This window comes from Capricornis sumatraensis, chromosome 4 (genome assembly GCF_032405125.1).
Source record: "Capricornis sumatraensis isolate serow.1 chromosome 4, serow.2, whole genome shotgun sequence".
Lineage (NCBI taxonomy): Eukaryota > Metazoa > Chordata > Mammalia > Artiodactyla > Bovidae > Capricornis > Capricornis sumatraensis.
The window spans coordinates 71,346,612-71,369,348 of NC_091072.1; the positions used below are offsets into that span (position 1 = coordinate 71,346,612).

Genomic DNA, 22,737 nt, shown 5'->3' on the forward strand with positions numbered 1-22,737 from the left:
TTTTAAGTCCCTACTTTTATCTTGGTGCCTGACTGGGTGGGGACTGTCATATTGTAACCCCTGTGAAAAACCTTGAAATATAACCACTCCATGCAGGCCCAGCTGTTGAGGGTTTTCTTGGTGAATGAATGGGGTAGCTTGCATGGTTAAGTAGGTGCCGTGGGCTTTGGAAATTACCTAAAATGCTGAATGACTTGCTCCTTTTATGCTTTAAGTGATGCTAACCACTTACAGCACCAACCTAAAACCTGCATAAACAGGTCTATCTTTATAAAGGATTGCACTAGGACAGACCTTAAAAAAAATCCATCCTTATTAAACAGGAGAGTGATGTCTGGACAAGGGTGTAGGTATTCCCAGGAAGGTGAATCCCAGTGAGACAAATTCTGCTGCTTCCATGAGTATGCGTGTGCACCCTTCCAGTGGGAAGGAAGTGCTTGCTTACACTTTGCAGACACGTCTTAGGAAACTGTAATCCCCATTCTTTTGGACCAAGGGCACAGCCAGCTTGCTATAGCTATTATTAAGATCACTCTGCAATGCAGGCTCAAGGGCTACAGAAAAAGATGGGAGTGGTAAAACAGAAAACATCTTCACTGGAATAAACACTTATATTAAAAACCCAAGCAGGGTCTTTATCCTTTTGAGGGATAAAAGGTGCAAAAATAACAGCAAGACACCAGAATAAAACCCACATGAAATCACTGTGGCATCCAGTTTCTATTCACAAAGAAAAAGCTCCAGTCCATCTTTTAATTTTTTTGAAAAATTCCTGACATTACAGAACTAAACTGAAATGTATTAATATTCCACTCTTACATTTCCATGACAAACAAAAAAAAAATTCATGAGCCAAAAAAAAAAAAAAACAGGGAGAAGCTTATAAAACTAAATATGGATCTCAGCATTAACAGCTGAACAGAGAAAGGAATTAAAACGCTTTAATTAAAAAATCACGAGTGGATGATAAAAGTGTGTAGAAACTGAAAATTTACAAACTATTTAAAACCTGGAATCGCTGACTGTTCAGAAACTACACAGATGGATCATGGGTGGTGGTGAACAGCAGAAAGGATTATGGATGAATCTGCATTGTTCTAGCTGCTCCCCATGCCACCCGTCTCCGAGGAAAGCCTGTAACACACACACAAAAAAAACTCGAAGTTAGTTTCCTGAGTGCCCGGCAGTACCTCACCTCCAAAACTTTTAGTCTGGTTGATAAGATGTGAATGAGCACGTTTCCGTATCAAGGGAGACATTGATTTTAAGATTTCTTGGGTTAACCAGTACCGTGGTCCTATATAACCCCTGCAATCCAAGCTTCCTAGGGCAAATTACCTAAACCACCATAGTTCTCCCTCAAACTATGCTCTTCATAGTATCTCTGTGGGATACGTTAAGCATTCTCTCAAAAATACACCACACACACAAAAGCCTCCTCTTAGGGGGTCACAAAACACAGCAAGTTTACTCCCCAGCTTTATTTTGGCTTCTTCTAAGCTGACAGAGCAGTCCTGGGTTTCTGTATCAACGTAAAGACTATTAAGAGATACCAGTGTTTTAAAAACTAAGCCATGTTAAAGAGGGAACAAGTGTAGTAAGTTTGGGTTAAGAATTATACTCAACCTACAATTTTTAGGTCTAGTTTTCAAGACTTGGAGTGGAAGTCAAAACCATTTTCAGCAACTCCCTAGCTTGCTCTAAGGGCTCCCCAATTTGTGGTCTTGTTAGGCCAAACTCTCCATTCAAACACATCTGGCAACAATGCCTGTTTCAAATAGATCATTTGAAGTCCTGGAATCTAGTGTGGGGCTTTGAAGGAAAGGTCTTTAGGTGTTCAGTGATCAGCCTGCTTCTCTGATATTATTAGGTAGGCAACAAGACTTGGCTCCCATTTTGAACAGAGCTAAATGTCTAAGACTCAGTCTCATTTTTACCCTTTTTTTTTGTGGGCAGGTGGCACACTTCAGGGCTTCCCCGGTGGCTCAGACAGTTTAAGGAATCTGACTGCAATGCAGGAGACCAGGGTTCAATCCCTGGGTTGGGAAGATCCCCTGGAGGAAGAGATGGCAAACCACTCCACAGTATTCTTACCTGGAGAATCCCCATGGACAGAGGAGCCTGGCGGGCTACAGCCCACAGACACAACTGAGCAACTAAGCACCTACTAAGCACAGCACACCCTCACCTTGGGGCATGTGGAACTTCTCCATGCCCCCTGCAAAGAAGTGTGGAATCTGAACCAATGGACTACCAGGGAAGCCCCTCACTTTACAACTTTATTTCATAAAGATTTTAAATGTAATGGCATTCCTTGTCAAGAGAACATGAATACTTCCCCACTTGAATCTCTTCCAGAATAATGCAAATTGAAAAACTGGCCAGGAGTAAAGCCAGGAAACACACAGAGCTCCTTCAATTACAAACTGCATTTAGTTTCAAGTCAAAAATGGTATTTTGACCTCAGTATAAAGGAGAACAGTTAATTCTTAGTAGGGGACAGATCCTTGCCAACCTCAAAATGGGATGATCTAGGGCAACATAAAAAACAGTCCGTTAATCCAAGACTTAAGTGGGAACTGAAGGTTCAGGAAAGGAGCTGCTGCAAACAGATCTAGGACTTTAAAAAATCAGGAAGTTCACACAAGAAGGTAATGGCACTCTGACACCAAAAAGAACTCAAAAAGAACTGTCCAGAATTTGCACCCAGTCTGGGCAGGAATTGGGTGGGCAGGGAAAGAGAACAAAGAAAAGGGAAAACCCAACTAAAATATATTAAGGACTCTACAAAAGAAAGACCACATGGGGGAGCTGTAGGCTGCTAAAAAAATTGAACACCAAGGACCTCTGGATTTTAGTCAGCACTTAGGAAAAGAAAAAACCTCTGACTTTCTTCCCAGCAATCCTTTAGGGAGTACTCATTAGGTAAAGAACTAGGTAAAAATTTAAAAAAAAAAGTTTCTGGGGAGAGATGGTATGAGCAAGCTATTAAAAAAGCTTACTAAGGGGCACTGCGCCACATGATAAAGCATCATCTAACAACCAACTAAACCCCAATCTGGACAATGAAACTCACCCCCCTAGTCCTTCATGCAGACTTTGTTTACAGCCCCAATCTTAAGGGCAACAATATACTGTAGTTAATATACTACAATATAATTAGGTTTTTTAAACCATGTAAGCCAAAGGGGGATATGGGAAAAGGTAACCGGGGAAAAAAAAATCTCCAAACTGGTTCTCATAAGCCCCAAGAGCATTGTACTTTCATTACCCTGGCAATATACATTCAGGCTGCTGCTGCTGCCGCCAAGTCACTTCAGTCGTGTCCAACTCTGTGTGACCCCACAGACGGCAGCCCACCAGGCTCCCCCATCCCTGGGATTCTCCAGGCAAGAACACTGGAGTGGGTTGCCATTTCCTTCTCCAATGCATGAAAGTGAAAAGTGAACGGGAAGTCGCTTAGTCGTGTCCGAGTGGAGACTATCAGAGGCCTTCCACCATTTTACTTAGGGCATCTCTACTCTTATGGAGAGAGAACTGTGATCTTGGGATACAAAAAAGAATAAGGCTTTGGAGAATTTAGAACAATCTTAAGTGGATCAATGAGTTAAAGTTGATCTTACAGGTTCCTTCCAAATCTAGGTCTTTAATCTTCTAAGTATGACAGGGTTGGTAGCGAGAGACAGAAAGGTTGGTGGGGATAAAAGGGTAAAGGGACCCATTTGAGTAATCAGGGTTGATTTCGGATAAACAGGCAGGATCTTGCCAAATTTGAGGCCAATGTCACTGGTTGGTTGGTTGAGATTTAAGTAATACTAGTTCAGAGGAATGCAGACAGAAGCTGGCAAACTTTATTAGAACTTTTCCCAACTTGCCTCCCCATTCTGGGTGAAGAAAAAACTTCTTTCCTACACAGCAGTCAACTAAATTTCTTACTGTGGCAACTTTATTACAACTAGAAACACAAATCTGGCCAAGGAGGACAGCTGATAACTTAACCATGAAATAATTAAAAGAAAAAAAAAGTTAACGGAGAAATTTTTATTCATTAACACAGAGCCTAACACATTGTTATATTGCAAGGCAGAATAAAGCTACAAAAAGTAACAGAATGAGAAAGAAGAGCAAGAACGGTGGCTCTAGATAAAGAATTCAACAAGTCAGACTCTGAAACAGGCACTCAGCAGAAATGGCCTAAACCTAAACACAGTTTACCATAGCCCCGACCCCCACCCTGTCATCCCCCCAAAACAGTAAAAAGGAAACGGTCACAAGCTCACAATTGTTTGGTTCTCACCAATATTAACAAAGGGGGAAAAAAAACCATGAAATACTTGAGGGGGTGCCCCAAGACAAATGCCATCAGTAGGGAGAGAATCTCTGTTTCTCGCCTTTCAGTTTGTTAGTTACACATGGCACAGCAGAGGTGGTGGTGGTGGTAGCTGAAGCCCCGGTACCCTTAGCAGCAGACACAACATTTAGAGCCAGGAGAGGGATGGGTTTCATGCCAAGCAGACTGGAGACACAAGGGGCGGTCGGAAGAGGGTTGGGGAGGCTGGAGGGTGCGTCGGAGGTCCCCGCTGTGGCGAGCGAGGGGGTGGTGGTGGAGGAGGAAGAAGAAGAAGAAGGGGTGGAGGGTTGAGAGAGGTTGATGCTGAGGTGATCGGGGATCGTGACGGAGGCTGCCTGGGAGGAGGGTTTAGCGTTTTCTAAACTGTAACAGAGGAAAAAAAGGAACAAAAAAAAAAGGGTGGGTGGAAGGGAAGACCACAAAAGGGAAAAGTACAGGACAAAATCCGCTTCAGTTATCAGTAAGTGCCTCTGGTTGCCAATTACGAAAACTTACATCAGCTTGTGACAAGCTTTTATTCTCTGTCCCACCCTCTAAAAATGTATACTTTGCCAAATTCCATTCCAATGCTATCGAGAACTTCTGACTGAGAAAAGACATCACACACTTTTATGTACCTGACATACCGATCCAACCCAAAAGGCAGAAAATGAAAGAATACTCATCAATTTCCAAACAAATAAATGTTTCATCCACCAAGCACTTGTGAAGCTTTGGGACACTAACCCCCGGAATTTTGCAAATTGTTTTTTTTCCCCTGTAATTATTATCAAAATTTGTTTCCATTGCCAGTCAACTAACTAATATATCAGGATGAAAAGGGACAAGAGCCCAAAGTAGGTCAACTCATTTCAAACTCTGTAGCATTTTCAATGAAAAATGCTGACAACAGAAGCACAGATAAGCCTTATTTCTGGTGATGGGTGAGGAGAAGAAGGTTCTTTTGTTTAACTGACCATGCTTCTTACACAGACTTTACAAACTAGAGAAACTTCATGCACTGCTGAAAAATTCAGTTTAATGAACTAAAAACATCACTTCTACTTCTAAAATGAGCTCTAAGTAACAGGGATGACCTGTAGTTCCCAATGCCTGCATGGGCCTATGCCAGAACTGCAGGTATGTGCTGAAGTCTGTTCGACAGAATATGGCACAAGACTAACTCTTTCAAGGCAGGGAGGCTCCTCAAGACTCCCATTTTGTCTACTTAAATCCAAGGACAGTTGCAATCCATAAAAGCTGCCAGAATTAGCAGAAACTCTCAAAGTCCATTACTAAAAACAGAGAAATCTTTCTTGCCTAGTATTCATAATAAAATCAGTTTGCTTTCTGTGTTCAAATTGGGCCACTATGAGAAAATGAGTTAGCTGCGTGCATACATAGTCCTTGCTTGGTAATAAATCAAGTTTTTAAGTTTTGACCCCAATCCACAGCTTGGGCAGTTTCATGTAAAAAGGATGGTCCTAAAGAGTGACTAAATCAAGAAAGCAAGGTGGACCCAAGTTCTGCTTCCTTACGACTCAGCCATTAACCTAGTAGAGGGGTCAGGCAAGCAGGTTACATGGAAACACTATCTGACAATATTCAGGGCACATCTACTCAAGCAGAGACTTCCAGCTTCTAAGAACGTAATTCTTACCTCTTAACAATACAGCACCATAATCAGAAACAGGGAAACAAACCCTTACAAACAGCAAGAAGATAGAAAGCAGATCTAGGTATAGAAATCTTTTCTACACAAAGACAAGAAAATACCTCAAGGCATGAAGAGATATGATACAAGTTGGAACCACTACTGGGAAACTGATAAATTCTTACAGGGGATAAGAGACCATGGAATAAATATATGGTCAGCATAAGAATGGCAAAAAATAGACCGCATACCATACTTATGAATTCCTTTGCCTTGCACTAGATTTAGGAACCCATAAAATCTGTCTATACAACAGAGACCAACTAGTTGTGACAGACATAAACAACTTAGGTAAAAGTCTGCATAAAAGGGGTAACTAAGTCCCTTATGGAGTGGGCTGCTAATACAGCTTTAAGATGTTAGTAAGCAATTAAGAACATGACTTAAGCACATGTGCTGAGAAAGCAAGAAATACAAAATGCCCTGCAGGATGCCCACTAACTGTAACAGTGCTGCTACAACTGTTGTGTGTTAACATTAGCTACCTTTGGATAAGAAGTTAAAAAAAAAAAAAAAGTAAAACCTCAGCAGGTCAATAAGGGATGAGATGAGATGGTGGGGGGTAAAGAAAATACTAAGCATTTCTAGAAATTTCCAATACCTGCACCTCTCCATTCACACAAGCTCTAAACAATGGAACACAATGGCACAGATGGATGTGTTCAGAATAAACAGTAATGACTGCTTCAAAGAAACTATCTTGCTGTCATTATCCTTATTTCACTTAAGGGTGCTTGGGAGCCTAAACCCAGTGAAGTATTAGTCTGTATGACACCTACAGTGAGACCTACATTTGGTTTTAAGTCAGTATGGGTGCTCCAGCCAGAGCAGTCCTACACAGTGAAGACATGCTCCATACCTTCCATTCCCCAAACGACAATAAGTCAAATGCAAACAATCCACTTCCCTTCCCCCAACCCCATGCAAACTCATTAGTCTGGTTACTTTTTCCCCTATACTAAAGGATGAGAAGTAGAGCTAGATACTTTTTCTTTTGCAATCTCTACCCTTCCCATTTCCAACCCCCAAAGAATCCCACATTTAATATTACAGTGTAACTTTTCCCAACACACACATTACTTGTGTTGGCATCAATTTAACACAAAAGATAGGGAACCCTTACCTGACATTGATTAGATATTGGGCCAGGCTAATGCTGGCAGCAGATCCAGTGATGGTAACCTGCCTATCAGTAGATCCTTCCACTGGGTTCGCAATTTTGATCTGCGCCCCAGACATCTGACGGATCTCATTGATTTTGGCGCCTTGACGCCCGATTATGCAGCCAATCAACTTAAGGAAGAAAAACAAGGCATACCAAATTAAGAGTTGCATGGCTAGGTCCCCACATTCCAACCCACCCCTCAGGCTTCTGTGCCTCAGGCCCACAAACATGGCATTCAACTCTGAACTGAGTGACTCCTAGGACCATTAGCTCATTTCTTCAGAGTATTAATTCCAAAGACAAAATAAAGCAGTGCAGAGATGATGATAAACCTCCTTTACCAGGGCTAAATGTAAAAGTATATTCTGTTTTTGCCAATAAAGATGCCGTAACTCATCCTGCCATGATTATTACTTTATTATAGTGACAAGGATTCTGGCTAATTTCTAACGCTTTTGCCTTGGAAAAAAGTAAACAACTGGTCAACATTTGCACTCTCCAATACTGTAGACACTAATAATGCCGTTACTGAACACTGATGTGGCCAGTGAGACTGACAAACTGAGTTTATCATTTTATTATTCTCAAACAGCTACACGTGCTTTAGTGACCACCATGTTGGACAGCACAGATAACATCCAATGGCCACTCCACTAGGGATTAAGTATTCAGACTCTACAAGAAGCGAAAGCAAATGGGAATTTCTATTTGAGACAAAAAGTTTCCTTCTGGCTCAAGATAACTCACACAATAATTTCATCAATCTCCATCAGTTTTTATTTGAGATTTTACAGTTTTAAGAATTTTTGTGCCTATAACACATTTTCTCCCCCAAGGTGTTAAGAGTAGCATAACCTCTATTTTTACTTACATCGTTTGGAATGGTGAGTTCATGAGAAGTAGTCTGAGCAGATGCATCCAAACCTGCTAAAAGACAGAAGATAGCAAAGAAGTTCAAGGCACAGCGTACAACTCCCACTGATTTGCACATTAACCTAACAGAAGGAAAATGAACTGGAAACCCAGCATTGGCTGTTGGGATTCATCTCTAACTTGGAAGCCTCCAAAGAGGAAAGAGGGGGAGAGGGGTGTAGAAATAATGCTGGAAAGGTTCCTCTGTACCAACAAAAGAGGCTGATTTCATGCCATTTCCTGCAAAGCCCAGCCTATTAGGGTCTAAGGGGAGTGGAAGCACGGGGCAAGGGGATGTGGTATCCTCAATTCTCAGGACCAAAATCTAACCAGGTACTTCTGCACTTCTCCCCTTTTCTGGTTGGATTTCCTATTGTTGTATCCCAATTTTACCTCACCTGATGCTATCACCAGCACCACTACCATGCCTGTTACTGGGTACCATGGACTTCTGGCACACATGCAGAGTTGCTTTAAATATACCTATACCAGATTAACCAATCCCAACACCCTTACCCTAACCTACACTTGAAGGTCAGTGAGAAAGAAATGGCAGTAAGGTGTGGGAATTTCATTTCTCCAAACTACTCCCTGTCCTTTGCTCAATAATTTATTCTGGTTTTTGCTTTCCAAAGAAAAAGAAAAAAAAAAAAAAAATCCTATCAGCAAACACCCATACCCGTCTATATGACACCTGGGCTAGACAAGGCCAGCTGGCTGACTCGTAGTCCAGTCCTGCTCTCAGCTGTGGCTGCTAAAACGCATTTTTAGAAGGGGGTTAGGCCAGATCCATCAAGGGACCCTCAGGGGCACCAGGCCCACCCCCGCTTTGCTCTCTCAGCTCCTTTTTGCCATGTGCATGTTCGGCTGGTATGTCATGGGCAGTGAAACAAGACTCCCACCAGTTTATTAATATAACAGTAGAATACTACAGATTTTTTTTTTAATCATTACCCCAATAGCCTTTCACCTCTGGAGAGCTGGATTCAATGCCTGTTAAGATACAAGTGAAAATGAGTTTGGTGGTCTCATCCTAACCCTATCGGACAAGTTATTCCTTATATAGAAAAGCCCAAAAAAACAAAACAAAACAAAAACACACTACACAAATGGATTGTTTCTACCCAGATCTATGAATAGCTGGTGGAGAGAAAGGGGGTGCCGATCAGATCAAAGGGGCAGCGATGAGGATGGGTTAGAAGAAATATCAGCCTACCCTTTGCCTGACAAGCATCCCCAGACCTCACCCCAAACCTTCCAAGGGCCTTTCTTTTTTCTCTTTTAGAATAACTCACCCCAAATGAAAACCAAGTTAACAAACATATTACCTCCTTCGGTTTAGCCATAGAAACAGGCAAGTTTAAGCCAGCAGGATGCTGGGTAATGAAGTTTGTTTTAAACAGATGTCAAATGGAGACCTTGGGGCTGGCCTCTGTCTTGTACTACACCTTACAAAAAGCGACACTGAGGTATCCATACCACTGAATCCGGTGTTGCCATGCGTCATGGGAAAATGAGACTGTTGCATTGCCAACTGGTGCAGCTTGGTCAACTGCAGGAAGGAAACAGAAGAGACTGACATTAGGAGAGTAACACAGCCAAAGCTCAAGCACATTCAAATTGGAAAATGTAGAGCTCCTGATCCTCAAAGTTGGCTACTACTCAAACTATGACAGAGGCTAAGGAATGGGGCCGGTATCACAATCCTGGGGACGGGCACAAGAAGGTGAGGGTTAGAAATAGAAACAGTATCAGTACAAAGAGAATATGTGCGTTTGGGGTGTGTGAAAAGCAGCAGCACCACCTGACAACCACCCCTTGTGGGCTATTTAATGAAGGTGTTTGCAGCCATTGCAACAGTTGCCCCAGGGACAAGCACAGACAGGCTGGGTAAACAGACTGCAGTGGTGCTGGGGAAACACACCATGCAGGGCTCCGTCAGTACCAGGAGGAGGGGAGGAGGTGAGGGGCAGGGAGACTGCGAGGAGAGGTTAAGGCGAAACCAAACTGGGTCTAGCAACCCTGACCCTAGGATTTCTACAGCTATTTTTCTTCATCTATATACACTGTTCCGGCTGTCGTAAAACCATCTCTCGTCAAGTCTGCTTCTCCTCCGGGGGCCTACCACTAACCAAAAGCCAAACTCCAACTTTTCAAATCTAAAGCTCAGCACCTGAAAAGGTTAGTAAGGGCAGAGATTAAGTGCAGAAGGAAATGCCCTTAAAAGTCTAAATACCAGCACTTTTTAAATTGGAGTTTTTAGTGACAAGGAAATTTCACTGAGTTGAATCCAAATATTTCTCTCCCTAACCCTCCCTGTGCAATTAAGTCCCTATCCCACCCCTCCAGATGCTTTTTACATTACCACCTCAGACTGAGTACACAAAAGTGAACCCAACCTCCCACCCCCTCACCCTCCCTCCATAGAAAGGACTTCATGCAAAGATGCACAGTCCACTGTGAATTTACACTGTGCCCTGGGATAACCAATGACGGTAAACAGTGGAACATTTCTCTTTCAGAGTAATCTGTAACACGGGAGAAAGTAGAATATAATAATCTATTATAATTTCCAGGGATTGAATTTCAAAACAAGGAGCTTTTTCCTGATTAAAGATTATTTAAGGGCCAAAATACAGAGTTCAGCTTGTGAGGGAAACAATACTGCAAATGTTTGAGACCAACTCACTTCTGCCTACACGGAGAAAGGAGTGAGACAATTTTGGATGGGAGAGGGAGCTTTTCAAAACAAGTGAAAACAAAACTTACATCTGGCTGTGGAATGGCATACTGTCCTTGAATGGTATAGGCCTACAAAAGGAGGAAAACAGTTCCTATTAAAAACCAATCACGGACAGCCACCCAGTGGGGGGGGTGGGGGGCTGGGGGGGAGACAGATTTCAACTAGCCAGGAAGCCAGAGTTGAACTAGAGAATGGGGAGGCCAGGGGTTGAGGCAGTAGATGGTATCTCACAAATACAGTCAGACCCGAGTTGGCCTTCTTTAAACCCTAAATATGATGGCTTATTTCAGGATGCCTATAAAGGGAGCCATGTTCCCTGCAATCAAAGACAAAATATAACACATCTGTTTCTTAACGAAAATGTGGGAGGTAGGATTAAACAATGCCTTGATTGCCTGAGCCCCCTTCTTTCTCCCTTTGTACAAGATAGCCTAGGAGGAAAATGATTTTTTTTCCTCAACCACCCCAACCCTTCTACCAATCACGGTGACATGTTTTACATCTGCACAGACCTACACGGCATGTTAAAACAAAACACTTTCGTTTTCCTATCTTTCTTTTCTCTACATCTGCCTAATGACCTTAAGTGCACTGGAAGCTAGTTGGGTCCCTAGCACTAGGGAGCTGACCATGGGAACACATATTAAAAAAAAAAAGAAAAAATTTTATGTTCTAGGTCCTGCTTTCTCCCACCTCCCCTCCATAAAAGGCACTTGCAGCTCCCACTACGCCCTCCTCCCCCCACACCATACCTCCCGAAAAGGGAGCTGGGTCTTTAGGGCAATGGGGTGGGGGACAAGGAGAATCAGGAAGGGAAGAAAGGAGCAGCTGGTTAACAGGATGTGAAGCTTCTCACATCACAGTGGCCAGTACCCCCAAAAGTGTACCCAGGTTGGGGTGGGAAGGTGAAAATGGGGTAGGAGGAATAGGAGGCAGGGAAAAGGGGTTGAACAAAAAAAGAAAAAAAAAAAGGGGGAAAAAAAAAAAGAGAGTTGGTGTTACCATCTGGTGGGCTACGCAGCCTGTGTGAAATGAGGTGGGGGGGTCAGTCCAGGTCCCCGTGGACAGGTGGTGTCCACAGCACAAAAATCACCAGCGCCACTGGCCCCCCGTGTGTTGGCAGTCTCGGCTGAGGCGGAAGGATTGAGTGAGCCTTGGAGACTGAACATCCCCTCTCACCTCTAGAGGTGGTCCCTCCAGGTCAGGGTTGAGGCACATGGACGGGGTGGTGTGGGGAAAGCTCGCACTGTCGCTGCCTGTGCTGTACCTGTCCTGTGGATAAATAGAGGATTTCAGTCTCCAGGGCTGTCAATCCGGCACCTTGTCACCAGCATGAAATTCACACAAAAAAAGTTGTTTCATTTTTTCTTTTCCTTTAAAAAGGAGCTCACAACACAATTTGAAACGAGCTGCAATCAGTGAATTAAAAAAAAAAGTTACCTATAGTGGCAGATTTCACACTGCACAGTTGGACTATTTTCAGTAAGAATGAAGGAGTGGGGCAACAGAGCTGATGCCAGCTCCTGGTCAATGTGGGATTAAACTGCACCCCTATAGAGCCCACTTTGTCACAAAGGAACAAAAGACACAGGTTCACCTGTGAACAATGCATAAACTGGTCCATTTAAAAAGGCCCATGGGAATAATCCAAAACAGGGCCACTCATGGAAGAAGCTGCTGCAAGCTTTTAGAGTGGTCAACTGAATAAAGGGGAGGGAGGGAAGGAAAGCAAAGAGGTAAGAAGGGGGAGGTGGGAAGGGGAAGGAAGGAAAGGGAAATGAAGGCAGAATTGTAAACAGAGGACTGCTGCTGTGCGGTATGGACTCTAGATAATCCCAAGTGACCGGGGAAGAATCCAGAAAAGTAGGAACTTGTAGTTCCAGGGGAGAAGGGGAAACACCTGAGGCTAAACCTCCCTGCTACTCTAACTCTGGGCCTTTGTTTATCCGCCTAACTACCCAGACTCACAAAGCACACTTAAACCAAATCAGTTGTACAATGCTAGTATTAAAAGGTACAAAACTGTGACATGAGTAACTTCCTATGAAAGCTTCCAGAATTACAAGACAAGCTAAGTTCCCCAAAACCTGTTCAGTTTTATGACAATTCAATAGAATGGGAATGAGATGGACTCTAAGAGCTCTCCCAGTTTAAATACAAGATGGAATTAGGTGAGTTATCTGCGTTTGTTAACAGGTCAGCCCCACGTAGGAAAAGGGACACTTGTACTTGTTTAGGCAGCTACCAAAATGAAGGTCCACTATTTCAGCCTGAATCCCAATTATTTTAAAACTGACCTACCTATGCCTCAAACACTAACCAAAAAGCATAAAACTAACATGGTGCTCATCAGTGCCTTTTGTCATAAAACTCTAACTTCAGAATAAACCATGTACCAAGGATCCAGAGTTTAGGTTGGTGAAGGAGGAGAGGCCAAGGGGTGCTTTGGTGTTCTTACTCTAACACCAAAGGTCACAGCCCAACATGCTCTCCCCCCTCCTAGACACTGAACCCTTACCCCAGCTGATTTCAGTTATGCCATGTGGGTTCAAACCAGTGTTTGAGGTTAAGAGCCCAGGGACAACACACTGGAATTTGGGAGTGAAGGGGTAGGAGTAGGGGAGGTGAGGTGGGGAAAAGGGGAAGTTTGTAGGACACTCAATTTCAGGAGCCCCCAATTTGAGACCACCATCCAAGAATCTATTTCAGAGGTCCAACTCCTTATTATGTTTTATTTGGGCCTCTAAAGAACAACCCACACATGAAAAAACATGGATGGGGTGGGGGTAGGGAGAGCAGTGACATCAAAGCAATTTTATCTTTTCTTCTAACCCAACCCACCTTAAATTACTAAGCATTGTAATCACTTCCGAGTGCCTACAAAACTCCCAATGCCTGCTAATAAATAAGGTGGCATTCATAGCTTTCTTCAGTACAAAAAATAAAACTGAAAGCAGGTCAAACTATGGCCAGAGTATAGGTTTCAGCAAGCATGCAGAGTGGCCTGGTGTGCTGCTGGCAAAGTTGACATTTCAAATACAATCTTGTTCACCTTAGCCCACCAATAAAAAACTTCTTACCTGACCACCTGCAAAGATGACCGGAGAACTGGACGGCTTGGGCCGGTACGGGATGGTCACGCCCTTCGGGGGGGACTGGGAGAGAGTCAGAGGGGAAAAAAACAAAGAGAGATAAGGTTTCAAAGCTGCTTCAGCTGTGTGGCTTAAGCTCACACAGGTCAGTTAAATTAAAAACTTTATTATTTCCACCCTCTCACCTACCAACTTCGTCTCTGGCTAGATCTAATCTCAAATCATCAGCAGTTATTTGCCTTTAAAACAGTAAGATGGTCCGTGGACTACACAGTTCACACTAATTCTCATCAAGGCAGATTCCCCTGTAATAATTTAGGCATTATTTCCATGTGTTCAAATTGTTCTAATTAACACAAAAAGACTGAAACCTCTAGATGTACCCATGTACCTTTGAGTGGGTAATTACATTTTGGCCTGAATAGGAAATAAAATCAAATAGGAAATAAAGCTCCCAAACTTTTTATCTATGGTAATTCATGACTTCCCATTAATAGCTCAATGATTCAATCAATAGTTTCCTAAACTCTACTTAAAAGTTCTACTTTCCTTTCTCACCAATATGGGACCAATTCCCTGTGACAATTCTAGAAAGGTTTAATTCTCCTTAATTTTATTATTCTTTTTGTTACTTGAATAGCATCCACCAGGACCTCATAAGTCATTCAGAAACACTATTATAGATATTTTGTTATTATCGGTCATTTTGAATAATCCTGCCTTATAACATAGAAATTAATTTAAACGTATCAAAGTTGCATGTAGCCAAAATACTGTAACCTGAAAGGCAATTTAATTAACTTAAGCTTCTCAAGACCCCAGATACATCTTTTGTCCTCAAATTCCAAGTAGCAAACCTTCCCCCTACCAACCCTGCTAAAACTGCTATAAACCAAATGATCACTGCTGCTTAAGTTTCTATTTTTGCTTGGACTATAAGAAAAGTCAAAGCTGGGAGAAGGAAAAGATGAACTCAGGGAACCTCTTCCCCACCCCCATGTGAGGCTTCTAACAGCCTCACCTAATTCTAGTCTTACTAAATATAGATCAGTCTGTCTCCCTAAATCACCCTCCCCCCATTCTCAGCATGAGCCTGAGGGCTTACCTCCAACATAACCACGCAGATCTGTTTCACACACTCAATGATGGATTGCGGAATGCCAGCAATAGTGATGGCCCGCTCAGTTGAGTTGGGGAGCATATCCCCTGCCACTTGGACCTGAGCCCCTGTACTCTTTGGGGTAAAAAGAAATTTTAAAAATCAGAGAAACAGATCATTCATACCATTTACATCTCCCTGCAGAAATTTTACAGTCTAAAGCTCAGTAAACATTTATCCCATCTCCTATCTAACTCTTTTAATCCTCCCTCCCCTCTCTTTCCTTATTCCAGATAAGATTGTTTAATCACAGTTATAAATAAATTAACCTCTGAAAGCTGAGAATAAGCCTGAATAACAGCCTAAATTTAACCTGCTCTTAAGAAAAAGGTCGTTCTAGACAGTTTCCTCTCATTTAACGATAGCTTTGTGGGTCATCAAACAAAATATTCATAAATATCACCCACCTTTTATTCAGCAAATGTTTATATTAAGCCCATTCTATGTGCCAAGCACCATCCCAGGTACTTGAAATATATCAATGAGCAAAATAAAAATCCCTGCTCACATAGTAGCAGTATAATAGGCTCCCAGATAAGTCCAATTTGAATAGGAGCCATTCAAATTTCATCCCAACATCCAATTCAGTAACTCCCAGATATAAATAAAAGCTCCCATAATTCACCATTAACTTTCATAATTTTGAAGGGAGAATTACAACTACATCCCAATATACCTTCACTTCCTCCATGCTATTTAAGAATTTGGCCAAGAAAAACACTTGATATTATTACATATCAAATTATTAGTTCTTTAGACATAAAAAAGGATTATGTAGCCTCGTGGAAAAGTCACCAACAGGTCACATGCAATAGTTGGAAATTCTGGTTAACTTTTCTGATTTACTGTTGTTGAAATATATAAAATATAAGAAAAATATGCGTATCAACCAAATTATAGTCTTCTAGGACTATTACTTTAATAAAAATCTCAATAAATGCTAACTTTTCCTAGATAATAAAAGCTAGTAGAGGAAGCTCATTTAAAATTTACACTTCAAAAGGAGAAAGAGCACAAATTAACCAACCTCTCGTATTTCCTTGATCTTGCAACCACCTTTCCCAATGAGAGAGCCGCACTGACTAGCAGGGACCACCAGCCTCAAGGTGACTGGGGGTCTACTGGCAGCTGTGCTATTGGTCATAGAGCTGCTGATGTCCTACAAAAAGAAATTAGTCAAAACACCACAAGAATATACAAGTTTAAACAGATCCCTGGGAACCCCTAATTGCCATAGAAGAACCTTATAAGGGACATATTGTTATGATCTCCACCAACATTTAAACATTGCTCCTGCCCCAAACCTTATTACTAAAAAATAAAATGGCCTACAAATATCCTCAGATTTAGCCTTAAATATATGTTCCTTCATGCCAGAAGCAGTGTTCTTAGTAGAAAGAAAACTTATTTTGTTAAGTAAAATAGGAAGTTTTCTGAGCAAAATAAAATACCGGTGAAGTCAACATTAAACATGAAAAGATGAGACAATGCAACCCAAATTCAAGTGACCAATTTTGTCCTCTTAAACTATGCAGAGATTAAAAAATAGTGTACTTTTATTTATCCTTGTTTTCTTGGTATGAAATTGAGGCTGAGTACTTACCCCAATCACATCTGAAAAGTTGTAGATTTTAAACTAAAAGACTGTATTGGCTTCAAAGCCCATAGTCTCTCCCATAACAATATGATGTATCTTGTCTATAAACTACTTAAATTTAGCCTTCTGAGGATTTAGCCTAATCTCTATGTATATAGTATATATGTATTTAGATAGACCTGGGAATTCCTCAGACATAAGCCCCTTAAGTCAAGACCATGTTTCTTATTTGTTAAAGTATGAATAGATTTTCTGAATTTTTTTAAAGCTACAAGCTCTGGATTAGCAAGGTCTCACAGGTCAAAAAGATAGCATTTCTGATCTTGGCAAGCGTAAGATTTCAGGCACCATTAAAAGGCATTAGCAACAGCCCAGAAGCTCTCCTCTGCCTGCAGTATCAATTGCATTATTAGCAGCATTACTACAGAAGCTGGGAGGCTGAAAACTGGATGGACCAAGGGGCAATGGTTGTTCAGCACTGTAAGGCTGAGAAAGTTTAATGAACAGAAAAAAATTCCCGCTACTGATATTTTGCTTCTGATAACTTACAAAATGTATTCCCTCCCCTCCAAGTATAGCTCTGACAGTTACCAGGCTTTTTTTTTTTAAATGTGTAACTGCCTACCTGTATTTATGGAGTATATTAGTGCTTAGCAGGGCTCCTAACAAAACCATATATTAATTTAGTTCACTCAACTAAGAATCAGGGGACATAATTATGAACACAATGGTGGCATACCTTCAAATTGTTGGTTAAGAAATAAAAGATGCTGTTTTTTTCACATTTTTTAGAGTCCCTAATAACAAACTATTTGGGGTTTTTTTGTTGTTTTTTAAATTCAAGCACAGTCAATGTACACTCTGATTTCAGGTGTACACGTACTGTTTTGACATTTAAATTTATTACAAAATGGTCAAAGAAAGTCTAGTAACCATTTGTTACCATACAATGTTATTACAGTATTACTGACTATATTCCTTATACCGTGTATATATAAACCCCCAGTGACTCATAATTGGGAAAATATGGAATGCTTCACAAATTTGTGTATTATCCTTGCACAGGGGCCACATCAATCTCTTCTGTATCATTCCAATTGTAGCTCATGTGCTGCCAAAGTGAGCACTCTAACTACAGCTGGAAGTTAGGGGTGCTGGCCCCCCACCCTAGTCAAAAGTCCAAGTATAACTTATTCATAGTTCCACATTCATGGATTCAACCAATCGCTGACTGTGTAATTCCACAGTACATATTCTATACTACTGTAATACATATTTATTGGAACAATCCAAGTACAAGCAGACCAGCATAGTTCAATCTTATCTTTTTCAATGGTCAATGGTATTTTTCTAACTGAAGTGACTTTTTAACTATAAATGGTCTGATTTGGGGGATGCTGAATGGGAGTAAAGAACCCATTTACAGAGCTTTATGATCTAGTCTGTTCTTCAATTTTAAAAGCTCTTGGAAATCACTAAGCTATCAAGATGCAATAAAAAATAAAGAATGAGGGGCAGGGAACAACAAACCTCTTCCAGTTTGTCAATGATCATAGCAAAGGCTTTGAAGATGGCATTAGTGGGTCCAGCCAAAGTGATAATCCTTTCAGGACAATTCCCTTCTGAGATGTTTATACGTGCACCACTCTGGATAGAAACAGAGCCAAAAGGTTAACAGACAAAAAGATCTAAGCACAGACACACAAATATATAAATAACCCCTCTTAAACAAGATGGGCAAGAGCTGCCTATGTACATGATCTTTACAAAAGGCACCATCAACATTATTTTAAATACAGCTCCATATTTATCCTCCAACAAACTACAGAAGTTGTTTAAGTCTTAAATGCAGACTTCCTAAAACTACAATTTCCCAGCATACTATTTGTCATTACAAATAACCCAAGCCAGAAAAATACCAGCTTCTTCTACTAAGATCTTCCCTTTTCTGGGACACTTTCCTGGTGGTTCAGTGGTTAAGACACCATGCTTCCACTGCAGGGGCATGGCTGCCCAGGTTGGGGAACTAAGATCCCACATTCCCACAGTGCAGCCAAAATATTAAAAAAAAAAAAAAAAAAAACTTCTCCCTATCAATCTCTCATTAAACAGAAACTTTGCTTTTGTTTTAGAAGTTTCTAACTTCCCAAGTTAACAGTCCCTATCCCTCTCCATCCCCAATAACTCACCTCCTCGCGCATCTTCTTAACTGATTCTCCTTTCTGAAAGAGGAAAAGTCAAGAATGAGTTTCAATTATTATTTAAACCCAGGTTGACTAAATAGTAATTAAGAGTTGAACTGATGTCTTACCTTTCCGATGATACTGCCAACTTCCTACAATGGAGAATACTAGTGTCAAATATGAGGAAACTTGAAGCACTGGTTATCACAAAAAGTAATTTTTAAAACAATCCAAAGCAATGGAAAAACTAGGATTCGTTGGGAAGGGGAATGGAAAGGCTTCTTATTTTCTTTGCTCAAAACATAAGGGAAGCTATCAAGGAATTGTGAAGAAACAGAGTAATAAAGTGCTGTCTTTAATATAAATTATTTTTTTAAATATCAAACACCAGTTCACCTTAAAGTTACCCAAAATTGTTTGGGCAGTGGAAATCTACCTATCACAAGCTATAACAACATCCATGAGAAAAATCTTATCATCCAGATAGTTTTGGCTCTAGCCTTTGGTTAAGCCTTTCCTGCTCAGTGGAGCTTCCTAGTAAAGTCTGTCCATTTTCCCACTACACTCTCATCTAGTTCACCAGAGGAGGAGTGCTAAAGCCAGACTTCCCACAGAGCTAATCTGATGAGCTCCAAGATCCATGCCCTCTCTTCCCGGCCCCTCCTCTAGGAGTTACTATGACCCAATTTTCCCAAGCTGTTGCATACCTTTCCATGCATAAGTAGCCGGATGGTGAGAGTGACATTTAATCCACCTTCAATCACTCCGGTGTCCATGTCGAGCAGTGTTCTGAGGAGCTGGACTTTGAGTGGTCAAGTCTTTGGTCACTGGTGGGGGTGAAAGCCAAAAACTGAAATGCAAACATGACCAAAATCAGAGTAGGAAAACAACAGAAACATTTCCCAATGTTACTTTAGTCTTTATCAATGTTTTCTAGCTGACTCTTTTCCTTAAATGACGGTGTATCAGTCGTATCAGTCGGCAGGCTTGTATACATCCAGCACAATTGCATTAACAGCTCAGATTCTGTTACAAAGTATATAAAGCAACTTTCCAGTCTACTCTCATTAATGATAGGGTTTCCGCTGACTCTCAGGATGTGAAAGATTTCTTCAATTGGCACTAGTTCTAAGGGAACTGCTGAACGTGCACCAGTTGTCCTTCAGCAAAATAAGCTTCAAAAGAATACAGAAACACCTGGAAATCATGAGGGGAAATCTCAAGCTAACTATACACTGAGGGCTATGACTTCTGCTTCCCTGTTATGAAGCCATTCAGGTTGAAAGCTACAAAGGACACAGGTAAATGTTTTTATTGGCAGCAATTTCTAAGTAAAAAAATTAGAATGTATCTTCACCTTAAAATTCTGAATGTGAATACATGTCATCACATAATTTTTTAAAGATTTAAATCAACAACCTCACTGAAAAAGGCATTATCTGAAATGCCTTCTATGCAGGCTGGGTTCCACATTCCCCTTTGGGAAATGACTCAATACATTCAGTGCACCCTGAGTCCTCTTTTCCCAACCAAACTTGATAGTCATTCAAGATCTGAATTTACCTCCTTGTTTCCACATTAACCTGTTACTACTCAAGTCTTTATTCAAATTATTTAATCTTAAATTTTCTTCCAAAGGAAACAATCAAAATGATAGCTGGTATCGCTAAAAATTTATTGTGTGGTTGTTTTAAGCAACAGCAGCAATGAGACTTTCCTACTGAGGCCCTTTCCCCACGTAAGCACTAAAGCAATGTTACTAACATTTCTGCTTTAATTGATAAAGAATGTTTTTGAATATACGTCAGCCTACAATGCTTCCTTAGGACCTAACAGTGTTAGTTTTGAAAAGGACCTCCCCAAAGTGGTGAAATTTCTCCAGTGACATTTTTAGTATCCACCTTTTCAAAACATCAATGATCTCTCCTACAGCCAGTCTTCCTCCTTCACAAAACCAGCCACCTTTTCAACTTTGCTCTAACACAAAGCCACATCCTAAATATCCTAAAAGTGTTAAGTGGCTGCCAGACCATCCTGTATATGGCAAGCTGCCCCATGGCTACCTCAAGTGTGTGATTACTTAAAAGAAGGGCTTTGCATCCCCAAAGCACCTCATTCCCCCATTTTCAGAATGTAATTGCTGAAAAAAATCCCAGAATTCAACACTTTTCACTCAAGGGAAAACAACTGTACTGGGGGTAGGGAGAAAATAGGAGTTGGGTCTGTAAGAACGACTTTAGTAAGACATGGAAAAAATTTGGCAGTTTAATCCCTTATCCTCACTCACAGAATAAGAAGCACTTTACAAATACCATGACAAAAGCAAATTCCAAAGGGCAAGAAAATTGGAAACCTATTTGAAGCCATTTCTTGAGGTATGGCACAAAGGTGCATTTCCAACACCAAACCACTCAAGAAATCCCTGTCATGTTTCTCTCCTGACTAGGAGAATGTAAGTGTACCCAATCCCAGCAATCCAGCTGTTAATCCTGCATCCATTACCCCTTCTCCTATAAATAGCTCGGTCTGGGTCTATAGCGGCAGGCATTTTGTAATTTCAAAATTCGTTACCCCGAGAAAACGTCCTGAATAACTCGGTAACTGGGAGCCCGTCTACCCTTTCTTTAACTCCACAGCCCCCCTCCCCTTGGCCATCCAGGCATTTTCCTCTCAAAAAATGTACCCCCCCATCCCTCCACTAGAAAAAGAGTAGGAAAAAATAAACGGTTCGGTCGGGGGGGGGCGCTGCGATCCAGGGGGAGGGGCCAGACTAATAGCGCCTCCTCGAGTGGCTGCGCCAGCGCCTGACCCCCGCGGGGAGCCGCGCTCACCCGCCCGGCCAGCAAGCCGGCCATCGCCTCCCCCACCCCCCTCAACCAACAAATCCACCGCCGCCCCCCCCTACCGCGCGCGCGCCCTCCTTGACTCCTGCGCAGCCGCCACCGGGAAAAGGCGGGGGGAAGGGGAGGAGGCCTTGCGCGAGGCCTACTAGGCCTCGTCAGAACCAGGGCCTCGCGTGAATGGCCGGCCAAGCAGAGAGAGGGAGCAGGCGCTCACGCGGGACTACGCGAGGCCGAGGCTCGTGACGAGGACCGGAGCCCGCTAAGAAAGATGGCAAGAGTGGAAATAGAGCCATACCCGCGGGCGGAGGGAGAAATTTGAAGCTTACCTGCAGGCGCGAGGCGACTGAGGGGAAAAGGGGAGCGGGCGGGAAGGGGAAGGGCGGGAGGCCGGGGGCGGAACAATAGGGGCGGGCGGGAAGGCGAGGGGGGCCCCGCGGGCGGGCGGAGGAGGAAGGGGGGGGTGGAGGAGGAGGAGGAGGAAGGGGGAAAGAGACCCCGGGGCGGGTGGAGGGCGGCGGAGGGCGGGCGGGCGGGCGGAGGGCGGGCGGGCGGGAGAGGGCGCAGGCTGCGGCTGTTCCGGCTGCTGCCTCTGCTGGTCTGGGAGGGGGACGGGGCGGAGCGGCCCGCTTTCAACCCCGCGCACCCTCCGACCCCGGAAGCGCTAACCGCCCCGGGGGCCGGCGAGGCGACTGCGTCGTCCGAACCTTCCCCACGCAATGCGGACGGCCTCCCAACAGCCTAGAGCGGCTCCGTGGACAGCGTTGGCACCAGCGAGAGAACAACCGGTAGCAAATGGCGAAGAGCATGATAGAGCGGCAGCGTGGGGGCAGGGAGGAAACTAGTGCCCCCTAGCGGGCTGGTTCGAAAGCCCAGACGTTTAAGTGCGGAGAGAGTTGGCAATCGCCACGGATAAACCAGACAGGAAAATGGGATGTGTTAGGAGAGACTACTGGGACAAACCCCTAGTCTATAGTAATACAAATGGGAAAAAAAGCTAAT

General features: G+C 42.6%; 1 protein-coding gene and 1 non-coding gene across 9 annotated transcripts; both read right to left on the bottom strand.

Moving 5' to 3' along the window:
- Positions 1-717: 717 nt before the first annotated feature.
- On the bottom strand, positions 718-22,175 carry PCBP2 (poly(rC) binding protein 2). Of its 8 annotated transcripts, none has more exons than XM_068970483.1 (15): positions 22,065-22,175; positions 19,603-19,745; positions 19,024-19,047; positions 18,902-18,934; positions 18,243-18,359; positions 16,143-16,274; positions 15,062-15,190; positions 13,945-14,019; positions 12,044-12,136; positions 10,891-10,932; positions 9,601-9,673; positions 9,076-9,114; positions 8,081-8,133; positions 7,168-7,337; positions 718-1,134 (listed from the first exon to the last, which is right to left on the bottom strand). In XM_068970483.1, the coding sequence occupies exons 2-15, from the start codon at positions 19,669-19,671 to the stop codon at positions 1,098-1,100; spliced, it is 1,086 nt and encodes a 361-aa protein (XP_068826584.1). In that variant the 5' UTR covers positions 19,672-19,745; positions 22,065-22,175; the 3' UTR covers positions 718-1,097. The 8 variants fall into 8 exon arrangements, with proteins under 8 accessions (XP_068826584.1, XP_068826583.1, XP_068826588.1 ...); XM_068970482.1 differs by having other exon boundaries at positions 8,081-8,136; XM_068970487.1 differs by lacking the exon at positions 12,044-12,136 and having other exon boundaries at positions 8,081-8,136.
- On the bottom strand, positions 17,733-17,839 carry LOC138079382 (U6 spliceosomal RNA). The gene has a single exon (XR_011144861.1). It is a non-coding gene; the product is annotated as a U6 spliceosomal RNA (small nuclear RNA).
- Positions 22,176-22,737: the final 562 nt, after the last annotated feature.